We start from the raw sequence: 16,699 nt of genomic DNA, 5'->3' as shown, positions 1-16,699 counted from the left end.
AGAGTCGGACTGGGATGCAAAAGGACCCCAGTTCGAGACCCCGGGGTCACCAGCTTGAGCGCAGGCTCATCTGACTTGAGCAAAAAAAAGAAAGAAAAAAAAAAGCTCACCAGCTTGGACCCAAGGTCTCTGGCTCGAGCAAGGGGTTACTCAGTCTGCTGAAGCCCCACGGTCACGGCACATATGAGAAAGCAATTGATGAACAACTAAGGTGTCACAACAAAAAACTGATGATTGATGCTTCTCATCTCTCTCCATTCCTGTCTGTCTGTCTATATCTATCTCTCTCTCTGACTCTCTCTCTGTCTCTGTAAAAAAAAAAAGTATGGGCCCTGACCGGTTGGCTCAGCGGTAGAGCATCGGCCTAGCGTGTGGAGGACCCGGGTTCGATTCCCGGCCAGGGCACACAGGAGAGGCGCCCATTTGCTTCTCCACCCCTCCACCGCGCCTTCCTCTCTGTCTCTCTCTTCCCCTCCCGCAGCCAAGGCTCCATTGGAGCAAAGATGGCCCGGGCGCTGGGGATGGCTCTGTGGCCTCTGCCTCAGGCGTTAGAGTGGCTCTGGTCGCAACATGGTGACGCCCAGGATGGGCAGAGCATCGCCCTCTGGTGGGCAGAGCGTCGCCCCTGGTGGGCGTGCGGGGTGGATCCCGGTCGGGCGCATGCGGGAGTCTGTCTGACTGTCTCTCCCTGTTTCCAGCTTCAGAAAAATGCAAAAAAAAAAAAAGTATGACGCTAACGGCGTAATCCAAAACATGTCTCAAGTCTCAATTTTTTAAAGTTTTTATGAGAGTGAGCATCGTAACCTCAGAACGTCATATGTCAAGACTGTTTTAACCCAAGGACCCCCCCATCCCGTATATGATTCCATTTATATGAAATTCAAGAACAGCCAAAATGTTAATTGATGATAAAAGCCAAAATGGAATCAACACTGGGAATGGAGAATGATGGGAGGGAACACAATAGAACCTGCTGGGAATTTCGAGATGTCCTATATCTTAATCTGTATGGTAGTTGTCCTGGGTGCACATATAAAAATATCAAGTTTTATAATTAAGCCTGACCAGATAGAGGCACAATGGACAGAGAGTTGGCCTGGGACTCAGAGGACCAAGGTTTGAAACCCCAAGGCCATAGGCTTGAGTGTGGAATCATAGACATGACCCTATGGTCTCTGGCTTGAGCCAAAAGGTCACTGGCTTGAAACCCAAGGTCGCTGGCTTGAGCAAGGAGTCACTGGCTCAACTGGGGCTCCCCCAGTCAAGGCATATAGGAGAAAGCAATCAATGAACAACCAAGGTGTCCCAACAAAGAATTGATGCTTCTTATTTCTCTCCCTTCCTGTCTGTCTGTCCCTCTCTCTGTCTCTCTTGCTTAAAAAAAGGGTTTTTTTGTTCATTTTTAAGTTACTTTTTAAACCCTAAAAAAGGGGGGGGGGTCACAGATCTCCCATGCAGAGACCACCACAAAATGTTCAGTAGTCTGGTAAGACTGAACTACAAAATGATGGTGGCCTGGGGCTTGAACCTAAAAATGTTCAAAGACACCATGTAAAGCAGGGGTCCCCAAACTATGGCCCGCGGGCCGCATGTGGCCCCCTGAGGCCATTTATCCAGCCCCCGCCACACTTCTGGAAGAAGTACCTCTTTCATTGGTGGTCATTGAGAGGAGCACATTGACCATCTCATTAGCCAAAAGCAAACCCATAGTTCCCATTGAAATACTGGTCAGTTTGTTGATTTAAATTTACTTGTTCTTTATTTTAAATATTATATTTGTTCCTGTTTTGTTTTTTTACTTTAAAATAAGATATGTGCAGTGTGCATAGGGATTTGTTCATAGTTTTTTTTATAGTCCGGCCCTCCAACGGTCTGAGGGACAGTGAACTGGCCCCCTGTGTAAAAAGTTTGGGGACCCCTGATGTAAAGTAAAGGGACCGTGCGAGACATAGTGAGTTAAAGCAAAGAGGATGGATGATAAAGAAAAGGAAATGGTGGCCCTTCTGCTTGGGCTGTTCTTCCAAAGAACCCAAATTCTGCAACGAGAGACAAATTCTGGCAGCTGGTGAGCAAAACAGTGGTGCTGCTTGGGAAAGAAGGAAAGATAAGATTTTTCTCAGGGTGCATGCTCTGACTCATTCAGACATTTTAGCTCACGAGGCCATGCCTCCTGGTTCCTTCCTTAGGGTCACATGAAAATGAGCAGAGTGTGGGTCATCAAGAGAGGGCTCTCCAGGCAAAGGCAAGCTCCTTCAATGGAAGCCTGTGGGTGGCAGCGTGGGGGCGCGGACACACACACTCAGCTGGGTGACCGCTGCATATATATAGAGCCTCCCTGCCCGTCTTCGAGGGTCCTGACAGAGGATCCTCTGGATTGAGCCTTGCAGGAGTCCCAGCTGGAGCTTGCAGGAGCTGCGGGCCCTCTGTGAAGACGGAGCCCTTCTCCAGCTTCTTTCTCTCCCATCCTGATTCTTGTCATCAGATGCAGGTAAGCAGATGAAAGGGCACAGTGCGGGAATGGCCCGGAAACGGTATGGCTGAGCACTTCAGAGCACAAACTCCCACTAAGGTGAGCCCTGGCTCTACCACCGTGCAGTTGGGTGACTTGGCAATTCATTTAACTTCTCTTTGCCTCGGTCTGTCTACCCCAGGCCTTTACTTGTGCTTCCCTTACTTTCCCCTTCCCAGCTTTGCCAGTCTTTGCCTTGTTGTCAGCCGAGTTACAGCTTGGGCAGCACTTCTCCAGGAGATTTGACTTCATGTCAGCAGGACAGAATTAGTTGGTCCTCCACGTGCCTCCATCACACTGTAAGTGGGACACCTCTGCTCGGCCCTTGTCAGTGACCCCACTAGGCTTTAAGTTCCTCAAGAGAAGAGACTGTATCTGATTCACCACTGTACCCCTAACCCCTGGCATAGTGCCTGGCAGAAAGTGGTCACTTAAATATTTGACTGTTGGCCTGACCTGTGGCGGCGGAGTGGATAAAGTGTCAACCTGGAAATGCTGAGGTCGCCGGTTCGAAACCCTGGCCTTGCCCGGTCAAGGCACATACGGGAAGCAACTACTGCGTGTTGATTCTTCCCACTTCTCTTCCCCCGCCCCCTGCCTCTCTCTTTCTCTTCTCTCTAAAAATCAATAAATAAAATCTAAAAAATAAAAAATTGACTGTTCACGAAGGAATGAAAGAAAAGCGTGGCTAGATGATGAATGAAATCAATAGACACGGAGAGAATTTGCAGTCCCCTCCTCTGTATATGACTTAGCGGATCACTTATCCTGCTGCCCAGACATCTAGCCGATTTCTTCACCCAGCCAGGATCTCAGGTCAGGACACGGCCTCCCCTAAAGCCTGATTTTAAACTTTTGCCTTATGATCCTGCTTGTCTTTGTACATACTAAATTAGCCAAACTCTTTGCTAATATCCTGGTTCACTTTTTGGGAAGCATTTCTCAAAATTTTGTGATTCCTGGGAAATAAAGTCAGAAAGAGGAAGTAAAATTCAAACTAAGCCCCAGCCTCCCGGAGGAGCAGCACTGCAAGCGCCTTTGCTGTGAGGTCAGCCGGGCTCCTTTGCATTCCATTCATCCAAAGGCCAGCTTTAACTTCTCCATTTAACCATGTTTGCTCGTTTTCCTTCTAAAACTTTCCTGATAGGAAGATTTTCCATAGAAGAGGTTGTCAGGAGGCGGTATTTTGGTGTTCTGTGTCGAGATGGCCTTTCTCATGGGCGGAATGATTTGAAGGTGGTCGAAGGCATTCCTGAGCAAAAGCTTGTGCATGCACGTGGTCCAGAGAGTATGCTTGAAAGTCCCGCTGCACACCAGTCCTCACTTGAGCCCCCGATGAAATGTCAGTCATCTGGGTGGGGAGTGGGTTAAAGTTGTTATTTGCTAACACCCCAATTGGTTAACTCACTCCAACATAGAGAGAGAGAGATACACACAACAGGAGTCCTGCACTCAGTGACAACACAGTCTGGAGAGAGAGGCAGTCCAGACACACACTGGAGTCCCAAACTATCTGTGGGGAGGACTGTTATCGGATGGGTGCCCCGCCTCCTGACAGCAGGGCAGGCTCCTCACCCGGAGGCCCTGGGGGGGAAGCAGTGGTACTGGGGGCCAAAGTCACGGAAAGAGGCCTCCTGTGCTGGGCCAGTTTGGGGAGAGGGCAGGAGACAGGACACACTGTCCCTCCTGATTCCTGATCCGCACCCTTTCCCTCAGACCCTTGTGTCCCTGGGGTAAGTAAGGGCCAGTGTCACTTCATACCCCACCCAGAGCTCTCCCAGCATGTACGTACCCCTCTCCACTGAGATCTGAACTTTCTTTCATCAGGGACAAGTATTAAATTCACTGTGAGAAACAAGACATAGAGAGAGTCAATACTGTGGAGAGGGCACATGGCAAAGGCAACTCATCACACTAAAATTCAAATGCCACTGAGACAGGAAGTTCCCTGCTAGGGGGAGTGCAGGAGTTGAGCACAGAGATGAAGGGAAGTAAAAGTTACCAAAGTTACCAAGGGCTGTGGGGGCTGCGGAATGAGAGAGAAGTGCGGGGGCATCCCCCAACCAAATGCCCTACTCAGTGCTGGGTCTGGCACCAGTCTCCCTACCACAAATGTCAACCTGGACAAATAGAAAATGCTGGGCTAAGCATTTTTTTTTTAATGAGTTCATAAGTTATAAAACTGTTTTCAAAAGGTCTGATAGCCTGGCCAGGTGGTGGCGCAGTGGATGGAGCGTAGGACTGGGATGTAGAGGACCCGGGTTCGAGACCCCGAGGTCTCCAGCTGGAGTGCGGGTTCATCTGGTTTGAGAAAAAGCTCACCAGCTTGAACCCAAGGTCGCTGGCTCCAGCAAGGGGTTACTCAGTCTGCTGAAGGCCCGCGGTCAAGGCACATATGAGAAAGCAATCAATGAACAACTAAGGTGTTGCAACGTGCAATGAAAAACTAATGATCGATGCTTCTCATCTCTCTCCATTCCTGTCTGTCTGTCCCTGTCTATCCCTCTCTCTGACTCACTCTCTGTCTCTGTAAAAAATAAATAAAAATTAAAAAAAAAAAGGGGTCTGATAAAGACTGGCCTGTGGTGGCGCAGTGGATAGAGTCCCAACCTGGAACACTGAAGTTGCTGGTTCAAAACCCCGGGCTTGCCCTGTCAGGGCACATACAACAAACAACCAATGAACAGCTAGAGTGAAGCAACTACTTGTCATCCCCACCCCAGTAAAATCAATAAATCTTTTTAAAAAAGAAAAGATCTGATAAAAGAAAAATTTAAGATAGTCATTCCTAGAAAGGAATCCAGGAAGATGGTAGGATTAGAGAGGGAACACTTAGGACTTCATAGTATTAGTGGTAATGACCTGTCTGTAAACTGGTTGTATTCACATGGGTGCTCTTTATCCCACACAACTTATAAGTGCTAATATATTATGTACACTATGTTTACTTCTTTAAACACTGAAATATTTCATTATATATGTATGCGTAGGTATATGTGTAAGAGAGAGAGACTGATTCATACATTTATTTAAAATTATGTGCAAAGCAATCTGTAAGAAAGGAGTGTTGAGAGCTTTAAGGTGGATAGATATGTAATTGAATTGCAAAGTGTCAACAGGCTACTTCTTGAGGATATCATGGTATTGACTTCAGGTCTGTACTGATGTGCATTTACTCTAATATTACTAGTGTGCATTTACCCTAGTATTACCAGTCCTATGCTATTTTTATATATATATAAAATATACAATATATATATATTGTATTTTTCTGAAGCTGGAAACGGGGAGAGACAGTCAGACAGACTCCCGCATGTGCCCGACCGGGATCCACCCAGCACACCCACCAGGGGCCACGCTCTGCCCACCAGGGGGCGATGCTCTGCCCCTCCGGGGCGTCGCTCTGCCGCGACCAGAGCCACTCTAGCGCCTGGGGCAGAGGCCAAGGAGCCATCCTCAGTGCCCGGGCCATCTTTGCTCCAATGGAGCCTCAGCTGCGGGAGGGGAAGAGAGAGACAGAGAGGAAGGAGGGGGGTGGTGGAGAAGCAAATGGGCGCCTCTCCTATGTGCCCTGGCCGGGAATCGAACCTGGGTCCCCCGCACGCCAGGCCGACGCTCTACCGCTGAGCCAACCGGCCAGGGCCTATTTTATATTTTTTAAAAAGTTCACATATCAATGAAAATATAAAAGATTATAAAGACCACAAGTAAAAATGTGGGGAAGATATTTTACAACCTATGTAGACATGACGTTTTAATTTTTAATCAATTTTATTGATATATAATTAAAATATTATAAAATTTGGCCCTGGCCGGTTGGCTCAGAGGTAGAGCATTGGCCTGGCATGCAGGAGTCCCGGGTTCGATTCCCGGCCAGGGCACACAGGAGAAGCACCCATCTGCTTCTCCACCCCTCCCCCTCTCCTTCCTCTCTGTCTCTCTCTTCCCCTCCCGCAGCCAAGGCTCCATTGGAGCAAAGTTGGCCTGGGTGCTGAGAATGGCTCTATGGCCTCTGCTTCAGGCACTAGAATGGCCCTGGTTGCAACAAAGTGACGCCCCAGATGGACAGAGCATCGCTCCCTGGTGGGCATGCCGGGTGGATCTCGGTCGGGCGCATGCGGGAGTCTGTCTGACTGCCTCCCTGTTTCCAGCTTCAGAAAAATGCAAAAAATAACAATAATAAAATATTTTAAAAAATTTTTTTTCCAGAGTAGTTTGATTAATTTTGTCAATATATGTAGCTGTGTATTTACCACAAGAATCTAGATTTAGAATATTTCAATCACCTCAGAAAGTTTACTTATGTCCGTTATATTAATCCTCTCTTCCGTTTTCAGCCCCTGATGCTTTCTGTTACTAGTTTAACTTTTTCTAGAATTTCATAGAAACAGAATCATACAGTGAATAGTCTTTGTTTCTGGCTTATTTCACATAGCATAATACTTTTGAGATTTATCCATGTTATTGCATATATCAGTAGTTTTTAAATTTTATTTGATTGATTGATTTGATAGATCAATTTGTTGTTCTACTTAGTTGTGCTTTCATTGGTTGCTTCTTGTATATGCCATGATGGGGAATCAAACCCATAACTTTGGCATATGAGGACTACACTCTAATCAACTGAGCTCTTGAGCCAGGGCAGTAGTTGTCTGTCTTTATTGCCCAGTAGTTGAAATCAATTATATAGATATATCACAATTTATCTATTCACACTGATGAACATTTTAGTTATTTCTCTCTCTCTCTCTCTCTGGTATTTCTCATTTTTAATTGATTTTTTAATAATAAAATATATATAAACTAAATTTTGTTATTTTAACCATTTTAAAGCATTACAGTTTGGTGGCATTAATAGTTTAGTGGCAGCCTGACCTATGGTGGCGCAGTGGATAAAGCGTCGACCTGGAAATGCTGAGGTCGCCGGTTCGAAACCCTGGGCTTGCCTGGTCAAGGCACATATGGGAGTTAAAGCTTCCAGCTCCTCCCCCCCTTCTCTCTCTCTGTCTCCTCTCTCTCTCTCTCTCTCTGTCTGTCTTTCCCTCTCCTTTCTAAAATGAATAAATAAAAAAAATTTAAAAAATAGTTTAGTGGCATTAATTATATTTACAATGCTATGTAACTATCACTACTATCTATTTCTGAAACTTTTTTGTTATCCTAAACAGAAACTCAGTAACCTTTAAAGAATAACACCCTATTCCAAACTACCCACATTACCTGTTAATCTCTAATCTCTGCATTTCTATGAGTTTGCCTATTCTGGAAATTACATATATTTATACATATGTGGAATCCTATATATTTGTCCTTTTTTAAAAATTTATTTTATTTTATTAATTTTTAGAGAGGAGAGAGAGAGAGAGAGAGAGAGAGAGAGAGAGAGAGAAGGGAGAGGGAGGAGCAGGAAGCATCAACTCCCGTATGTGCCTTGACCAGGCAAGCCCAGGGTTTTGAACCGGCGACCTCAGTGCTCCAGGTCGACGCTTTATCCACTGCACCACCACAGGTCAGGCTATATTTGTCCTTTAGTATCTGATTTATTTCATTTAGCATATTTTTTTAAAATTTCATCTATGTTGTAGCATGTAACAGAACTTCATTCTCTTTTATGGCTCAATAGTATTTTAATTTTAAATATATATATAGATATATGTAGATATAGACACACATTTTGCTTATTCATTTGTCTGTTGGTGGGCACTTAGGATATTTTCATATTTCTAATTTTCAGTTATTATGAATAAAGCTGCTATGGACATTCAAGTACTAGTCTCTGTGTGGACAGGTGTTTTAATTTCTCTTGGATAAATATGTAGAAGTGGACTTACTTGATCATCTGGTAAGTGAATGTTTAACTTTATAAGAAACTGTCAAGTTTATTTCCCAAGTCATTATACCATTTGCAGTTTCCACAGCTCTTTCTGAGAGTTCCAGTCGCTCCACATCCTCACCAACATTTAGTATAGTTCAACTTTTTAACTAGAACAATTCCAGTGGATGTATAGTAGGATCTTATTTTAGTTTTAATTTCATTTCCCTTTTTAATGATGTTGGGTGTCTTTCTATGTTCTTAGTTTTCATTCACATATATTTTTGTGTAAGCTGAAGTATCTGTTCAAATCTTTTCCCCACTTTTCTTTTTCCTTCTTTATCCAAGTGAGAGGAGGGGAAATAGACCCCTGCATGTGTCTTGAACGGGATCCACCCGGCAACCCCTCGTCTAGGGCTGATGCTCTGCTCATCTAGGGTCATGCTCGCAATGGAGCTATTTTTAGCACCCAAAGCAGAGGCTCCACAAAGCCACTCTCAACACCCAGGCCGATGTGCTCAAACCAATGGAGTCATGGCTGCGGGAGGAGAAGAGAGAGAAGGAAGAGCAGGAGGGGTGGAGAAGTGGATGGTCGCTTCTCCTGTGTGCCCTGAATGGGAATCAAAGCTGGGACATCCACACACCAGGCCAATGCTCTACCATTGAGCCAACTGGCCAGGGCCTTTTCTTCACTTTTAAATTGTTGTTTATATTATTATAGGATTTTAAGAGTTTGTTACATATTCTAGATACATGTCCTTTGTCAGATGTATATGTATTCACATTCACATGCATATCCACAAAATATATATATATATATTGTATTTTCTCCCAGCCTGTAGTTTGCTTCTTCATTTCCTTAAGAGTGTCTTTTGAAGAGTTTAATTTGTCATCTTTTATAGGTTGTACTTTTTGTGTTTTATCTAATAAATCGTGAACTCAAAACTCCAATGATTTTCTCTTCTGTTTTCTTCTCAACATTTTATTAAGTTTGGATCTACAGTTTATTTCAAGTTAATTATTGAATATGGCAGTAATAGTCAATGTATATATCTTTGTTTTGCATATGGATTGTTTCAGCACCATTTGTTAAAGAGACTATCCTTTTCCCACTGAAATACCATCTTTAAAAAAATTTGATCATATGTATGTAGATATATTCTTAACTCTCCAGTCTGTTCCAGTGGTCTGCATATCTTTAATGCAATACTTCACCATCTTGATTACCATAGCTTTATAGTGTCTTGAAATTACATAGTGTAAGCCCTCCAACTCTGTTTTCCTTTTATGAAATAGTTTTGGCTAATCTAGGTCTTTGTATTTACATATAAATTTAGACCCAGCTTGTCAATTTCTACTAAAAAGAATCCTGCTAGGATTTTGACTGAGATTACACTCATATGCATCAATTTAGAGAGAATTGACATGTTAATGATATTTATTCTTTTGACCCATGAATATGGTATGTCTCTCCATTTATTTAGGTCTTCTTTACTTTTTCTAAGCGGTGTCTTATAATTTTTAGTGTATAGGTCTTGCATGTATTTTGCTAAATTTATCCATAAGTATTTTCTAATTTTATGTTATTGTAAATGGTATTTAAAAAATTTTCACAATATACCATTGCTTGTATATAGAAATACCATAGATTTTTGCATATTAATGTTTTATTCTGTGACCTTGATAAACTCACCCATCAGTAACTTTTTGGTAGATCCCTTAGAATTTTCTATAGATAATCATGTTACCTGTGAATAATAACAATTCTTCCTTTTAAAAAAATTATTGAGGCCCTGGCCGGTTGGCTCAGCGGTAGAGCGTCGGCCTGGCGTGCGGGGGACCCGGGTTCGATTCCCAGCCAGGGCACATAGGAGAGGCGCCCATTTGCTTCTCCACACCCCCCTCCTTCCTCTCTGTCTCTCTCTTCCCCTCCCGCAGCCAAGGCTCCATTGGAGCGAGGATGGCCCGGGCGCTGGGGATGGCTCCTTGGCCTCTGCCCCAGGTGCTGGAGTGGCTCTGGTCGCGGCAGAGCGAAGCCCTCTGGTGGGCAGAGCGTCGCCCCTGGTGGGTGTGCCGGGTGGATCCCGGTCGGGCACATGCGGGAGTCTGTCTGGCTGTCTCTCCCCGTTTCCAGCTTCGGAAAAATGCAAAAAAAAGAAAAAAAATTATTGATTGATTGACGAGAGAGAAGAAGAGAGAGAAAGAAACATAAATTTGTTGTTCCACTTATTTATGCATTCATTGGTTGATTTTGCATGTGCCCTGATGGAGGTCTGAACCCACATTTTGGGACCATGCTCTACCAGCTGTGCTACCCAGCTTCCTTTCTTATCTGTATGACTCTGCTTCTTTTCATTTTCATTTTTTGAAAAACATTTTATTTCTTGATTTTACAGAAAGAGGAGAGACTAGGGAGTTCAAGAAGTATCAACTCATAGTTGCTTCACTTCAGTTGTTCATTGATCGCTTGTCGTATGTGCTTTGACTGGGCAAGCCCAGGTTTTCGAACCAGCAACCTCAGCATTCCAGGTGAGCATTTTATCCACTGTACCACCACAGGCCAGGTTCATTTTCTTATTGTAATGAAAAGGACCTCCGGTACAATGTTGAATTAAAGTGGAGACAGTGAACATCTTTAAAATGACATCTTTTAAAGAGAGGATGGTACCTTTTTTTTTTCTTTTTTAAAGATTTTATTTATTGATTTTAGAGAGAGAGGGAGGGAGAGAAAGAGAGAGCAAGATCACAGTTGCTTCACTTTAGTTGTTCATTGATTGCTTCTTGTATGTGCTTTGACTAGGTAAGCCCATGGTTTCAAACTGCAGCCTCAGCATTCTAGGTCATCACGTTATCCACTGTGCCACTACAGGCCAGGCAGAGAGGACGGTACCTTTAAATTTTTGTTTCTTTGTACCAAATAGAAGTGATCACTGGCTATAATAGGGGTACAAACAAAATATGAGTCAGAGAGAGGGATAGACAGGGACAGACAGACAGGAACGGAGAGAGATGAGAAGCATCAATCATCAGTTTTTCGTTGAGCGTTGTGACACCTTAGTTGTTCACTGATTGCTTTCTCATATGTGCCTTGACAGTGGGCCTTCAGCAGACTAAGTAACTCCTTGCTCGAGCCAGAGACCTTGAGTCCAAGCTGGTGAGCTTTTGCTCAAACCAGATGAGCCTGTGCTCAAGCTGGTGACCTCGGGGTCTCAAACCTGGATCCTCTGCATCCCAGTCCGATGCTCTATCCACTGCGCCACTGCCTGGTCAGGCCCTTGGCTCTTTTTGATCGGATCCTGGGAGGTGGCAGTATCTGTAGTCTGTTTCCCCCACCCCATGCTCCCATGACTCTTCTTCCATTGTTTCAGGACACTGTCCTCTCCCTGTATGATGGCTTGCCCAAGGACCTGCTCCCGCATCCTGGGGCTGAGCCTTGGGACTACAGCCCTGTTTGCTGCTGGGGCCAACATGGCGCTCCTCTTTCCTAACTGGGATGTGACCTACCTGTCGAGGGGCCTCATTGGCAAGCATGCCATGCTGGGCTCTGGGCTTTGGGGAGGAGGCCTCATGGTAAGTGTCCTAGGTTCCTTTGGTGTGTCTCAAAGTGCCCCTTAGGGGTGGAGCAGGGAGGTGACGGGGGGGGGGGTAGTGTTTTGATTCCTTCCAAAAAAGTTTGATCTAACAAGCTGGTCTTGAGTCTACAGCAACTCTAAGGGATAGAGAAAGCTATAGGAAGACTTGTCAAGGGTTGCTGAATTTTGGACTAGGCATACTGGGTGTGAACATTGCCATCAACAGTGTCAGATGGGGCTAGTCATCTCAAACTGGATCCTGACAGTCAAAGCCAAGCCCTCAGGGAAAGACAGGATTATCAAGTCCCTGTGAGGTATCAAGCCACTGTATTTCTTTTTCTTTTTTTTTTTACTTTTTTTTTTTCTGTGACAGAGACAGAGAGAGTCAGAGAGAGAGAGACAGACAGACAGGAAGGGAGAGTTTGAAAAACATCAATTCTTCATTGCGGCTCCTTGGTTGTTCATTGATCGCTTTCTCCTATGTGCCTTGATGGGGGGGGTGGCACTACAGCAGAGTGGGTGACCCCCTGCTCAAGCCAGCGACTTTGTGTTCAAGCTGGTGAGCCTTGCTCAAACCAGATGAACCCACACTCAAGCTGGCGACCTCGGGGTGTTGAACCTGGATCCTCCACATCCCAGTCCGACACTCTATCCACTGTACCACCGCCTGGTCAGGCCCAAGCCACAGGTGACAGCTAGAAATATAACTTACCCAGTCTCTTCTTAACACCCTTCTCTCCTCTCCCAGGTACTCATTGCAGCTACACTCATCTCCTTGATGGGCTGGAGGTATGGCTGCTTCAGTAAGAGCGGGCCCTGCAGAACGGTAAGCACCAGATTCCAATACCTACAATGTTCCCACATTCTGTTCTTCAGAGGTGGAGTGGTACAAGGACAACTTTGAGGAGTGTGTGTGTGTGACTGGATGTTGGCAGAAAATAGAGCAATAAAGTCCTTCCCATTGGGGAATATTTATAAAAGGCATTGTTTTGAGCAAGTTCCTTGGCTCTTTTTATTTTTTATTTTTTAGCTTTTATTCATTTTAGAGAAGGGGAAGAGAGAGAGAAAGAGAGAGAGAAAGAGAGAGAGAGAGAAGAGAGGAGTAGCAGGACACATCAACTCCCATATGTGCCGTGACCAGGCAAGCCTGGGGTTTAGAACCAGCAGTGACCTCAGCGTTCCAGGTCGACACTTTATCCACTGCGCCATCACAGGTCTTTCTAATCCTCCCTCCCTCCTTTCTCCCTTCCTTCCCTTCATGCTTGATTTGAAAAAGACAGGAATCGGGAATAGGAGCTTGGCACTTTTGAAAATACAACTTTTCTTTAAGAGAGTCAGAAGTAGGCATGTGATAATCTGACCCTTTAACTTAGAGGCTGAATGGCTGTAGTCTGAGCTTAAAAGTTTTTGAAGCCAAGCCTTTGAGAAGCTCCGAAGAGCTTGCTGAGCCAGAGAAATGCAGGTTCAAGGGCCAGTGTCCCTGTCAGTTCTTTCTCTTCCACCCCTCCTAGCTCTACCCAGTGACCCCTCATCAGCCACCCCATCTTGGTCAAGCTTTAAAGGAGATGCCATAGGTAGGAGTAACCCCATGTGATATTATAGGGGGAATCCTGAGCACCAGAGAAGTGTCCAGGTGGCCCCACATGTCACCTAATCATGACCCCATCTCAGTCTCATGTTTCTTCTCTCCTTCTACAGATGCTCACTGCCCTGTTGTCAAGTGGCCTGGCTTTGCTTGGAGCTTTGATTTGCTTTATCACTTCTGGAGTAGCCCTGAAAGATGGTCCTTTTTGCATGTTTGATGTCTCATCCTTCAACCAGACGCAAGCTTGGAAATATGGTTACCCATTCAAAGACCTACATAACAGGTAAATGGGTGGAGACTTGCATGGATTTGCAGCCTTTTAGTGACTCATTCTAGCATCTCACTCCTCTGACACTCAAAAAATTGCAAATGCGCAACAATAGTCACCCTCAAGAGTCTAGGCCTGTGACCTGACCTGGGCAGCTGTCTATTGAGGTTGCATATTTGCCTTTTTTAGCTTATTCCTCACCCCCTGGTATCTTTATTTTTGGGGACAGGAATTATTTATATGACCATTCACTCTGGAACTCTGTCTGCCTGGAGCCTTTCAAAGCTGTCATCTGGCACGTGTCCTTCTTCTCCACCCTTTTGTGCATCAGCCTCCTCCAAATTCTCCTGGTGGTCATTCATTTCTTCAACACCTTCCTGGGCCTTTTCTGCAGCCTCTGTGAGAAGTCGTAGGAGATGCCCTTTCACGAATGGGGTTTTCATCAGAAGCTACCTTGAATCCTTTCTGCAACTAGGATTTACGGGTTTGAGTCATAAACAAACTTCCCTTTCAGGTATTTCTGTAATAATAATAATAATAATTCCTTGCATGTGTGTTGAATGATATAATGCATATTAAATCACATTGTAAACTGCAAGGTGACATATTATTAGTAGAAGGTAAAATTGTCATTATTATTGTGTAGGAATTTACAGTCCATAACATGTCCTCCAGCCATGATCTCATTTCAGCCTCTCAACAACCCCATGAAATTTCCACATATAACAGACAAAGAAGTGAAGGCTCCTAGAAGATAATGGACTTTCTACCCAAAAGCACTCAACTAGGTTCAGGTAAAGTCAGTACCTGAGCTCCTGTCTTCTAAATTCAAGCTCATCAGTTGTTATGGACTAAACTTTGTGTCCCCCAAATTCACAGGTTGAAGCCCTGTCCACTAATGTGACTTAATTTAGAGGTAGGACCTTTAATTAAGCTCCTTTAAGGAGCTAACTAAGGTTAAACAAAGTCATAAGGGAAGGATCCCAATCCAGTAGGACTGACATCCTTATAGGAAGAGGGTGAGATACAGATCTCTCTCAACACAAGCACAGAGGAAAAGGACTTGTGAGGACATAGCCAAACATTTGCCATCTGCAAGCCAAGGAGAAAGGACTCTATAGACACCAGCCTTGTTGGCACTGTGATCTTGCTTTCGCAGCCTCTAGAAAATAAATTTCTGTTGTTTAAGCCACCCAGTCTGGTATTTTGTTATAGCACTATGAGCTGATTAACCCACAGTGTTGTTTTCATTAGTGCTCAGTGCAGTGTAATAAGTGGTATAGACTGCTGTTCATGCTGCGGATCCAAAGATGGCTGAGACATGGTCCTCGATCTTGGATTCTTTCCTGTCCTTGAAGAGTTCATGGGCAGGCTAGGGAAACAAACACCTGCGGTAATCATTTAAATGTTACATGGTAAGGGCCGTGTGAGGGCTCAACACAAGGTGCAATGAGAGCTCAGAGGAACAGTGAACCTCCCAGGAGAGGATCTGTGAGAGATCGAGGAAGGCCTCAGTTGTGTCTGAGCTGATTCTTGAAATAGCCCAGGAAAGAGGGGTGACTTTCCCAGCACAGGAAACAGCACACTCAGAAGCATGGAGGGGAGACACGGGCTGGAGTGTGTGGAGAACTGGGATGCAACAGCTGCTTCTAATGTGGAATGTGGAAAGCAGAGGACCTCTGTTTCTCCCATTTTAGGACCTTTGGTCGGGGGTGGTGCTGGATGGTGAGTAGAATCAGGAGTGGGATGAAGGCAGTCCTGGTGGGAAGTTTGATTGGCAGGGAAGAGAGAAAAGCCGGCAGAAGCAGGGAAGAACTAGGAAGACAGGTTCTATCAGGAGGAGAGGTAGCGGGCAGGTCCAAGAAATGAGAGAGAACCCAGGCTCTGGGGCCACAAAGTGGACGAAGCAGAAGGGAATGTGGAGGCCCAGGTTCTGCTGTATTCCTCCACAGCCCTTTGGGCCCCAGCTCCATCCCGTCACTATCCCAGGTCAGGGAGGACCTGCTGATGCACCAGAGGCTTCCAGAATAGTGATTCCCCTGTTCTCAGGGCTTCTCGGTAGGACTGAAGAGCATGGTTCTGTCTTCTGACAGCCAAACTAGCAGAGCTTGTAGAAGACAGGTCACTCCAAACCCCATTTCTCCCTCTCCTCTCCGAAACTGCTGGCTCAACAGACCTGCCCAGAGCGGGGAAGGCAGACAGCACTATCAGGAGCAGAAAGAGGCACAACCTCTTCAGTAGGCAGGGTGTTCTGAGGTCCAGACACCGTATCATATATCCATATATAGTGTCCAACCCTGTGTCTGTCTCACATTTCCCTGTTGGTTGATTTAGTTTCAAGGTCATGGCTAGGAAGTGCCTGATCCATAGGAACTTTTCCTTCAGGGAAAAAGTATTGAGTCCTCTATATAATTAATGGAGAATTAAAAGGTAATTTATGTCAGCTCTGGTCAGATAGCTTGGTTGGTTAGAGCATTGTCCTGAAACACAGAGGTTGCTGGTTCAATCCCCGGTCAGGGCACATATAGGTACAGACTAATGTTTCTGTCTCTCTCTCTTCCTTCCTTTCTCTCTAAAATCAATATATGAAAATTTTTTAAAAAGGTAATTTATGGCCTGACCAGGCGGTGGCGCAGTGGATAGAGCGTCGGACTGGGATGCGGAAGTACCCAGGTTCGAGACTCCGAGGTCGCGCGCGGGCTCATCTGGCTTGAGCAAAGAGCTCGCCAGCTTGGACCCAAGGTCGCTGGCTCCAGCAAGGGGTTACTCGGTCTGCTGAAGGCCCACGGTCAAGGCACATGTGAGAAAGCAATCAATGAACAACTAAGAAGTCGCAACGCGCAACGAGAAACTGATGATTGATGCTTCTCATCTCTCTCTGTTCCTGTCTGTCTGTCCCTGTCTATCTCTGCCTCTGTTAAAAAAAAAAAAAAAAAAAAAAAGGTAATTTATG

At 45.1% G+C, this 16,699-nt stretch overlaps 1 protein-coding gene across 1 annotated transcript; it reads left to right on the top strand.

Annotated features, from left to right (window-relative positions):
* The first annotated feature begins 2,428 nt into the window (after positions 1-2,428).
* Positions 2,429-14,205, top strand: TM4SF19 (transmembrane 4 L six family member 19). Its single transcript, XM_066241402.1, has 7 exons — positions 2,429-2,488; positions 8,244-8,351; positions 10,718-10,850; positions 11,690-11,891; positions 12,642-12,719; positions 13,592-13,761; positions 13,976-14,205. Exons 4-7 carry the CDS (start codon positions 11,709-11,711, stop codon positions 14,157-14,159), a joined length of 615 nt encoding a protein of 204 aa, XP_066097499.1. The 5' UTR covers positions 2,429-2,488; positions 8,244-8,351; positions 10,718-10,850; positions 11,690-11,708; the 3' UTR covers positions 14,160-14,205.
* Positions 14,206-16,699: the final 2,494 nt, after the last annotated feature.

Source organism: Saccopteryx bilineata, chromosome 8 (assembly GCF_036850765.1).
Source record: "Saccopteryx bilineata isolate mSacBil1 chromosome 8, mSacBil1_pri_phased_curated, whole genome shotgun sequence".
In the NCBI taxonomy this organism is placed as follows: Eukaryota; Metazoa; Chordata; class Mammalia; order Chiroptera; family Emballonuridae; genus Saccopteryx; species Saccopteryx bilineata.
The sequence above is the reverse complement of the archived record's forward strand: the minus strand, read 5'-3'. Positions and strand labels throughout refer to the sequence as shown.